Here is a 10,763-nt window from a genome sequence, read left to right on the forward strand (position 1 = left end):
CTCTAACACACCTTTTCATTCATTGTGCGTGCTTGTGGGGGAATTTAAGAATGGGAAATGTTAGATGGCTTCGGACAAAGTGGGTGAGTGTTCCTTTTTATTCAACCCATACACTCGTCAACATATTTGAGTAATTGAAAATTATTCACTTTCAATACCTTACAAAAGCAATCAATTTTGCAGGCAGAACATGATATGTAGGTTCCATGTTAGTTGAAACTTGAATGTATGATGATGTCAATCCATTCATAGGATGGGAGAGGTGCCCCTTGTTTGTTTCCGTGAAAATGACAATTGAATAGGTGCCCTTTTCTAGGAAATATCATACTTGAAAATCTTACTCTATCCTTAAAACCATATTATTTAGAAGAATTATATTTATACGTTTATTAGACAAAGTGTCAAACATGAGATTGGATTCAATTAGAAACAGATGCTTTTTGTCGTAGGCCATATTTTTACAACTATGATGATAAAATAAGTAAAAATTGAAAAATATGTTAATAAAATATGTGGAAAAAAATTGGATGATAAAATTGTAAAATGATGATAGTTTACTTAATGGTAAAATATACAATTAAGTCTTATTTTTATAACTAGAAACCAAAACTACTTATTTTGATTTTCAAACTGGATGTAAAACTTTAGAAATTGAGTTGAAAACAATTTCAATGCCATTTTAATAGAATACGTTTTGTTTTAAGAAAATACGTTTAAAATAAAATTAAAAACTCTCAACCACAATCCTTAAATATTAATTAGGTTTCCTTTTGTAAAATTCAAATCCATTAAATGAAAAGCTATATTTTTAAAGATGAAAAACAAAATCGTGTCAAACACAGACATCACAGCAAGAACAACGATGTTGCTTTGATGGTGAGAAGTAAGTTCATCAGCTTTTTTCGCCTAAAACTTTGGTATTATGATAGAATCTTGTGTTTGACCAATTGCGCAAATGTAGGTGACTTATTTTTTACAATTAGATTATACGATCACATCTCGACTGAAAATGAGACTATACAAAGACATATGCAATCAAGTAGCAAAATTGCATATTTTAGAATTCTACCTTTCGTATTGATTCAAACTATATATATATATATATATATATATATATATATATATATATATATATATATATATATATATATATATATATATATATATTTTAGATGAATACTTATTATTTTGACGTTTAGGTCTCATCGAAGGTTTTACTTTGAAATCTTAATTTACAATTCAAACATTTATTAGTTAACGTAGAAAATATGAGATTCGAATAAATGCACGTTAGTTACTTGAAAATCCTAACTTCAAATAATACCAAATTTCCAAAGAATGATACAGGTTTGACAACGTTTCTAACTAATTATTTGAAAGTGTATAGTCATAAAAACTTAGTTTAGTTGGGACTAGTTTTAATTTAACTTAAATTTAGTTCGATAAAAAAAATTAAACCAATTTAAATCGAAAAAAAAACATATTGATCATTAGATGGATGATTTATTTAATTGTATTTTACCCCATATTAATGAATCTTTCACTCTTTAGTTAGTTCAACAAATAATATGAGCCTCATTTTCTATTTTTATTAGTTTTATTATATATAATTTTATGAGTCTCAATAAATTTCAAATAATAATAAAAAATGTATTAAAAAAAATACTATATTGCTAGCAGTTTTCTTTGTCCATAAAAGGTGAGGGGAAAGGGAAATGCATCATAAATATTTTTAGCACCCATTGATAATTATTTATATTATTCCTTAATTTCATCTGTTTTATTTATTGATTAAGATTATAACACCCATATATTAAGAAAAATAATTGATCTCTTTATGTTTGTTAAAATTATTTATAATTTTTATTATATTTTATTTCTTCGAATTCTTATTTTAAAGTTTCATATATCATTTTTTTTATTTTTTTGGTAAAATAATAAAAATATTAATTTTATTTAATAATTTCAAAATGAAAAATAAATACAAATAACTTTTTTTTTTAAAATGACATATCAGAAGAAATTGATGTGGTATTTTGTTGTCTTTTTTATTCCAGACATGGAAGTGGATTTTTGAACATCAACCATCTTGAATTGAAAACTCTAGACCAAACTTATCTGATACAAAGTTGGTTAAATTCTAAGCTTTTCTACCTTTAAGCATGTATACGTTCAAGTATCAATTTATTGGTTTCGTTTGTATTCTACCAATATCTACCATCACTTTCGTAGTGGTCCCTGTAGTTAGGCTACCTCATAAGTACGTTTTGGGCCTGCACAAGTCAAGTTACCTTTAAATATGAAAACTCAGAGTGTGAAGTTAAGTTCCTCCGTAATTGGCTGTTTTTAGAGGTAACTGGCCTAACGTAATAATATATCACTCAGAAATTAGTGGGGCAGATAATAAACATATGTAAGATTATGTACTTTAATTATAAAATTTCTCTAACTTTATAAAGTGGATTTATTCTATGCTTTCTTTTTATAGCATCCAAGTGATTCTGCTCCATAGTAGAGTGGTTAGCCTAGCTAGAATTTCTAGGTAAAGCCAAACATGGGAATCTATATTAATTGAATTTTAGCAAATTGTAGCACACCATCAAACCATTGTGTTAATGTAATAAATAAAAAAAGGAGAAATGGAAGCACTAGTGTTTAGCAAGTGCCAAATGTTATTTGCTTGAAGAAGTACTAAGGTTGAATTTTAAATTAAAATAGTAAATTACTTTTGGTTTTTGAAGTTGTAAGAGTTGGTTAAATTGGTTACTAATATTAATAAAATGGCAAAATATTCCTGAAAATTGTAAGTGGCCTAGTAATTTTGGTATTTTATTAAAAAATATTGTGTAATCAGTAGTAATATAAAAAAAAACTATTTTTATTCATCGTTGTGTGGGTTGAACAATATTTTAGAGTTTTTTTTCACTTCACTCTCTCTTTCGTCATAATAATTTTAATTAATAATATATTAACTAGAGGAAGTAATTCCATATATGTATATCTCTCTATATTGGTTATAGATTATGATTACCTATTTACCTACGTTGGAGAGAGAAATATTCTATTGCCAATGTGCACTATTATCCGTATAAGGGCTCATTTGGTGGCTAGATGGGTTAAGATAGAGATAAAATATTTGGTATGCATTAGGTAATAAATTACACAACAATAGAATACGTTCAAATTTTTAAAAATATTAATGTATAATTTTATAAAAATTAAATTTTAATTTGTTTTTAATAAATTGTGAAAATTATACTTTATTTATGCAGTTAATTTTTTTATAATTATAAACAAATTATATAAGTTTTGTAAATTACTCAAATATTTATCATTAAAAAATATTTGAATAATAATTATTTAATTTTTAATATTTGAATTAATAATTTAATTTAAATTTATATGTCAAAATTATTATCATTATTATTATAATAATAGTAAAAGATAATGTGTTGATTAAAAAACATAGTATATATATTTGTATAAATTAATACATTAGTGCAATTTATATAATAACAAAATAAATATATTAAATATGAGTTAATTAATCACAATTTTATTGTATCAATTTTAATTAAAAATATTTTTATTGGAACTTGATATAAGAATAAAAAATAGTCATTAAAATTAAAATCTCAATTAAATGAAAGATATTTTAAATATAATAATATTAAATAAGATAAAATTAGTTAAAAAAATTATATTTAAATTTTTTTAGAAGGAACTTATATTTCTTTATTAATTTTCTTTACTTATAAAAAATAAAATTTTGGGGAAAAAAAAATCTTTCTGGATCTTTTACTATTCTAGCCAGAGCATAAGTTGGAAACTTGGTTCCAGACTAAAAATGAAAAACAAATGAAGTTGTCCATTGAAGACGAAACATTGACTGGGGCTTAAATGAAGGGAGAGTAGAGAAAGTCAGAAACTGTTCCGTTTTCGAGTGTTCAGCAGTCAGTATTGATTGTTGACCGTACTCGATCGCGCCCCCACTCACATGCACTGCATCTTCCCCACACCCTATCATTGACTTTTGACCAATTTTTCATAATGGATAAAATTATTTATCCTTCTATTTTAACTGTTTTATTTTTTACTGCTGAAATTCATATTGTAAACTAATCGGAATGAGTTTTTGTGTGTGTGTGTGTTTAATTGGAATTAGTAAAAATTATAGTAAATTACACTCATTATTTTTTTTATCAAGATTTTGTGAGATTTACAAATTATCCATACTTTTATCTATTCCTACTTTAACTCTTTTATTTTTTAATAATATATTGGCACTCAAATATATATTACACTATACATCCCTAAACAAAAGATTATTGTATATGTTAAAAAAGCAAAGTGAGTTTCTACAAATTTTACGATATATACCTCTTAGATGGTTAGCGCAAAATTTTAATTGAATTAAGTCAAACTCTTTTTTGGATTATATTTTAAGAAATCAAATACTTTATCGGGTTTGAAATTAATTAGGTTAAATAAAAAAAACCATATATAATCCAATTTTTTTTTTTAAAAAAGAGAGTGAAATTGATTTAGTTAACCTGTTTTGGATCCACATCTACATAAGTACTTATAAAGATGTTGTGTCATTTAAAAAATAAAAATAAAAAACAAACTAAATAATTAATATACTAACATTAATTATATATATATATATCATAAATATATTAAAATAAAAATTACTAGTCACAATTTACCTATCTTTAGTTTTAAAAACAATTAATATCATAAACTTAAAAATATTAAGTGACACCCTAAAAAAACTACATACACCTATCAACAATTTTTTTTAAAATAAAATATTTAATAATCAAAATATGATCATTAAAATATAAACTAAAGTGTTAAAATAATATATATGTATAATTAAACCATATGTATACATACATATATCTATATATATATATATATATATATATATATATATATATAGTATATCATTATAAAAATTTAACCACTGCATGGCATCATAGAAGGAACCATTTTTTTTTTCTAACAACATATAAAAGAAACTATTTGCAACATATAAAAATATAAATAGATTTAATTAAATTCCCAATACCCAATGCACAATTTAGGCAATTTCATACAACAACCATTCACTTTGGGTGTGTCCAATCATGCCTTTTCGCAACCAAACGCTTCCTCCTGCATTGCTCCCTTTGTTTTTGGAGTTTTCTGAAAATGTGTTAAAAAAAGGTAATTTAAAAAAGAGAGTGTAATGCTTATACATTCATGGTGTAAAATATTTTAATATCATCATTTAATTATAAATTATTATTTAAATTATTTTAAAATAATTATTTTAAAATTTAATAAATATTTATGATGAATTATAATTAAATAATTGTGTAAATTTTTTTTACATAGTCAGTATATAATTATTTTTTTCTTTAAAAAAATAAATCTAAAAGAATATATATATATATATATATATATATATATATATAATAAAGGAAAATATATACAACAATTATTTAAATTAGACCAGAATATATATATATATATATATATATATATATATATATATATAATAAAGGAAAATATATACAACAATTATTTAAATTAGACCAAACTCCACTTAACTCAAATTATTTACAACGTATATTTTAAGAAAATAATAAACTTTCAAAAGGAATAATTGATTATCTTGTGAGGAACAATTGATTGCCAATACCTTTTTCTTTTTTCTCGACAGAACTGATTGTCAATACTAACAATCAATTATTTGGATATTTTAATTTTTTTTATCTCTTTCCTATTTTTTTTTCAAATTAAATACTTTTACAATTTATTTCTATTCTTTCCTCCGATATTAAATGGAGAGGAGAATCCTCGAGAGTTTGATTGATGAACTTGTGCTTTTAAAATTAGTACTAATGCCAAATACATTGAGTATTGACACGAGGAAGGTGTCAAGGAAAGATGGTAACTACACAAATCGTGATTTTCTATGTTAGGAATACGTGAAAAATATGACTATATAACGCTGTGATTATTTTATTATTATTTATTGCATGTATCATGTCAGTATTTATTACGATGCTGGGTAAAAGGGAAAAAAAGAAAAGAAAAGGAAAAAGTTAGAAACCAAATTTCCTAAAACGTGTGAATGTAGAAAAAAAAAACGTTAAAGCGAATCCGACAGGGCAAAATCTGACAAGAACCATGTTTTAACATTTTTATATATCTAATCTAATCTTCCATATAATAATTAAAAAAAGAAATATGCAGAGATTTTCTCTGTCTAGGAAAAGATGCGTTTGACTTTCTATCTCTTGAAAACGCCCCACAAAAACCAAGGCCTAAATAAACCTGAATCATTCATTCATTCATTCATTCATTCAGCCTCCCTAATACTTAGCCACATCTATTGCATGCTCTCTCCCCTCATCTCCTTCTTATTCTCTGCAATATATCATAGTGCCAAACTCTCATCTTTCTCTCTCTCTCACACACACACAATATAAGTCCACCCTAAACAATCACCATGGCAGTTGAAGCTAGTTACATGAATCTCTTGCCTTCTCAGTTACTCACTAACAGGTACCAATATACCACCATCCTTACCAGAAAAAAAAAACATGAAAAAACTCTATTTGTTATTGTCTCTATGGTTCTATTTTTTTTAATTTTGTTGCATGATTTTTCCCTATGTATTCATATGAGGTGTTTATTGTTGCAGAGAACTCATCAAATCCAATCAACAGCTACAGCATCAATTAAACTCTGATTACATGTACAACACTACTACCCAGATGGATTCTTCTTCAGCTTTGCCTCAACCAGCAACAATGCCTGAATCACTCTTGTCCTTCTACCAATCCAACTTTTGTGATCCAAACAAGGCAGATAGTGGTCTCACCTACCATATTCCTCTCCAGAGAAAGCGTTCAAGAGATTTCACCACCGAATTAACCTCTCTCCCAGCTCACCAGAAGAACAAAATCTCCTCTGATCCTTCCTTTCTCAACCAAGAGATTCTCTACCAATTTCAGAACCAACAATCGGAAATTGATCGAGTCCTTGCCCATCATGTAAGTTAATTCCCACTTTCCATCCCTCTATTCAATCAATTTTAGTTTTTTTTTTTTAAAAAAAATTCAAATACAAGACAAAAGGAAATTGTTCATTTATGAATCCGGATTTCCTGCTGTCGGCAGCTTTTCCGCATTCACATGTTACCTCATTTAAAACTGTTGAGTGAAGATTTGATGACTCGTATTTATGAGTCATTTGATTTTCATGCAACAGTTATTTATGACTGACTGTGTGAATGCGTGAAAAGAAAAAACTGAGTATGGAGTAACAAAAAGGGAGAGTGATAAATTTTCAAAATTTGCCTAGTAAAAATTCATGGGATGTTCTTATTATTTTTATATAAAAAAAAATTGTTCTAATTAATTTGTGTTGTGGATTTGAGCAGACTGAGAAAGTGAGAATGGAGCTGGAGGAACAAAAAATGAGGCAATCAAGGATGTTTGTGAGCGCAATCCAAGAAGCAATGGCGAAGAAGCTGAAGGAAAAAGACCAAGAGATTCAGAGAATGGGGAAGCTGAATTGGGCCCTTCAAGAAAGAGTCAAAAGCTTGTGCATGGAGAACCAAATTTGGAGGGAATTGGCACAAACAAACGAATCCACAGCCAACTACCTACGAAGCAATTTGGAACAAGTGCTGGCACATGTGGGCGAGGAACGCGCCACCGTGGGCGATGATGCTCAATCTAGCTGTGGCAGCAATGATGCGGCGGAGGCCGGAAACGACACTGCGGCGTCCGCGGCGGCGACCGGTCGTGGTAGGTTGTGTAAGAACTGTGGGCTGAGGGAGTCAGTGGTGCTGTTGTTGCCATGCAGGCATCTTTGCCTTTGCACAATGTGTGGGTCCACAGTAAGGAATTGTCCTATTTGTGACTCTGACATGGATGCTAGCGTGCATGTCAATCTCTCTTAGTACAACTTTTTTTCTTTTTTCTTTTTACATAATTTTCATTGTAGAGTTTAGAACAACAGAAACTAGAAAAAAAATAGTTTATCTTGTCAAAAAGACAGTTAGAAGAAAAAAAAAATAGAATTTAGAATTCTTTTGTTCATATGCTTGGATCTTTTTTCTTTTTCTTTCCTCTCAGTTATCTTATTGATATGATTTTTTTTGATTTGTTTTATACTATATTAAGTATTTAGGTAGTAATTCCTCATATCAATTACAAGCGTTTGCGGTATCAATGTTTACCTAACAATATGTTTAGGGTATATCAATTATTACTAGGAGATAGAATCCTGCATGCAATGCGCGGTAAGAAAATATCACTTATATTGGCAAAAATGAAAAGTAAGATTTATTCAAACGTATCATATTATCTTTTTAAAATTCAATATAAAGTTTTTATTATGATGTATTTTATTGTTTCCATCTACAACCATATATTATTTCCTACCTTTTAATTATAATCGAATTTTTGTTGTTTTCGAATGATATTTTGGTGTAAAGATTTTTTACTTTGTTAGACTAATAGTTATCTTAAAAGTTATATTTATTACGATTGATTATCAATGTAAATTTTTTTAATATTAACATAAATTAAACCTTTCAAATGTAAAAATATTGTGATTTATAATGATCTTATTTTATTCAAATAAAAATATTTTCAATATAATAAAAAAAATATTTGTGATGTAGAAAAAAAAATGAATTAAACCAATAAAATATAATATGTCTAAAGTAATATTCATTCAAGTTTCTAGAAATTAAGGTGAAGTGTAATGTATGATTTAAGCATTAAAGGAAGAAAGAAGGAAGTTTCTAAACAAGAGGTGAAAAAATGAGAATGGAATGAATATGATAGTATATATGCATTTAGAAAAAGAAGGCAAGTGGTATAGTGTGTGTCCCCGATGTGGTAAACCCTTGGAGTGAATGGTGGTGAACGTTAGAAGGGAAAGAGAGGAATGGATGTGTTTGGAAAGTAGTGATGGGGCGGTGGGGTGTGAATGTGAATGTGAATGTGAATGGGAAAGGCAAAGTAAAGGCCAAAGGGGGCACACACAGTAAGGGTTGTGCTGTGATATGGCCATAAGTGGGCATCAATATTCTGGAAACGGCCAAGAGGAGTGGTTTCATTTTGTTTGCTTTCATTATTTTGGCTTCAAGGGGCAGCAAAAGTCTTAAAAGTTGAAACAGACCTAAAATCCCCATAAAGTGAAAGCAAGCAAACAGAGTAAAAAAGAAAGAAATGAAAGATAAGTCCCTCTTGGCTGTGGAGAGAGAGAGAGAGAGAGAAGAGTATAATTTAGAAAACCATGATGGCATGGGCAAAGTATAAAGTTTTCCCATGTCAAATCGGCATCATTGTTTCTTGTACCACTGCCCTTGCACCATTATGGAATAGGATGCTTCCTCCCTTCCTTCCTTCTCTTTTATTTATCTCTTCTCTTTTCTTTTTCTTACTCACCCCTTTTACCTTCCTCCACCCTTTCCTCTTTCTATAATTCTTTGTCCCCACCCTCCAAAAGTTTCTGCATTGCTTGCACCACCTTGCCAATAATATAGGGCCTAATTTTGTTCTCCATCCCCTTGCAAAAAAATTCAACAACACAATACAATGATACATTATTAAGAATATAAAACTATTTGAATTTTAGTTTAAAATCTATGTATTGAATATATAAAAAATTTAACCTATTAGAATCGGCCTAGTCACGGAAGTTGGAATGATATGCTTGAATCTCAATACAATTATTGAAAAAAAAAATAGTGTAAAAAGCTTTACCAATTAAACAATCACAGGTTATGTGAACTATAACTTTTAAGTTAATTATTATAAAAATAAATAAAATTATAATATTTTTAAAAAATTAGCGACTGAAGATAGAAATTTTTATATTATTAATTTATATGTTTAAAAAAATATTAGTCATACTCTTTCCAATATTCTCTTTTTAAGATTCTTTTTTAATTGTTCAAAGTTTTTTGACAATCATAATTTTTGTAGGATTTATTTCTTATTTAATGATTTTTTATCCTAATTCGAAACAATACCTAAAAAAATGACAATTTTGATAAAATCAATCATAAATGGAGTCTTAGAAAGATAATCTCGCTAGCATTCCTTGTATATTATTTTCTTAAACTGATTTTTATTTTAATTAATCATAACATTTTTATGATAATTATCTTATAACTAATACTAAATCAAATATGATTTTTGATTAATTGAAATAAATTTATTCATCCTAATAATTCACATATGTTAAACTCAAAATTCAATTACACCATTAGCTAGCATATATAAAGGTGAGAGCAGCAAAATTTTAAGTACTCGGAATAAATCAATAAAATAAACACCACGTTTGTAACATTATAAAAGGGATGCCAAATCAAGGATAATCAATGCTAAACTATCGATAGTTATGAAAAAGAAAGTAATGATTCTTTTATTGTGTTTGGATTAAAAAAGAATAATGTAACATACCTACCCGAATAAAATAAAATGGGGAAAAATTATTTCATATTTACACCTTACTTTTGTACTTGGGCATTGATGATTGAATCTACTAGTTATAGTAAGAGATATCGGTGGATAGGCAGTGATCGAATCAGTAAAAATTTAGCAAAATGTTTACAAACCTGTATCTACATTGATAAATATTCTTAAATCTTTTTTTAATATTAAAAAAAAAAGTTCGATTCTATTTTTATTATAGATTTGATAAATTTTTTAAGAAGATAGTTCTGATAAAGTTTGCATTGTTAA

At 27.4% G+C, this 10,763-nt stretch overlaps 1 protein-coding gene across 1 annotated transcript; it reads left to right on the forward strand.

Moving 5' to 3' along the window:
• Positions 1-6,229: 6,229 nt before the first annotated feature.
• Positions 6,230-8,102, forward strand: LOC100781461 (BOI-related E3 ubiquitin-protein ligase 1). Its single transcript, XM_003534999.5, has 3 exons — positions 6,230-6,558; positions 6,698-7,049; positions 7,439-8,102. Exons 1-3 carry the CDS (start codon positions 6,503-6,505, stop codon positions 7,961-7,963), a joined length of 933 nt encoding a protein of 310 aa, XP_003535047.1. The 5' UTR covers positions 6,230-6,502; the 3' UTR covers positions 7,964-8,102.
• Positions 8,103-10,763: the final 2,661 nt, after the last annotated feature.

This window comes from Glycine max, chromosome 9 (assembly GCF_000004515.6).
Source record: "Glycine max cultivar Williams 82 chromosome 9, Glycine_max_v4.0, whole genome shotgun sequence".
NCBI lineage: Eukaryota > Viridiplantae > Streptophyta > Magnoliopsida > Fabales > Fabaceae > Glycine > Glycine max.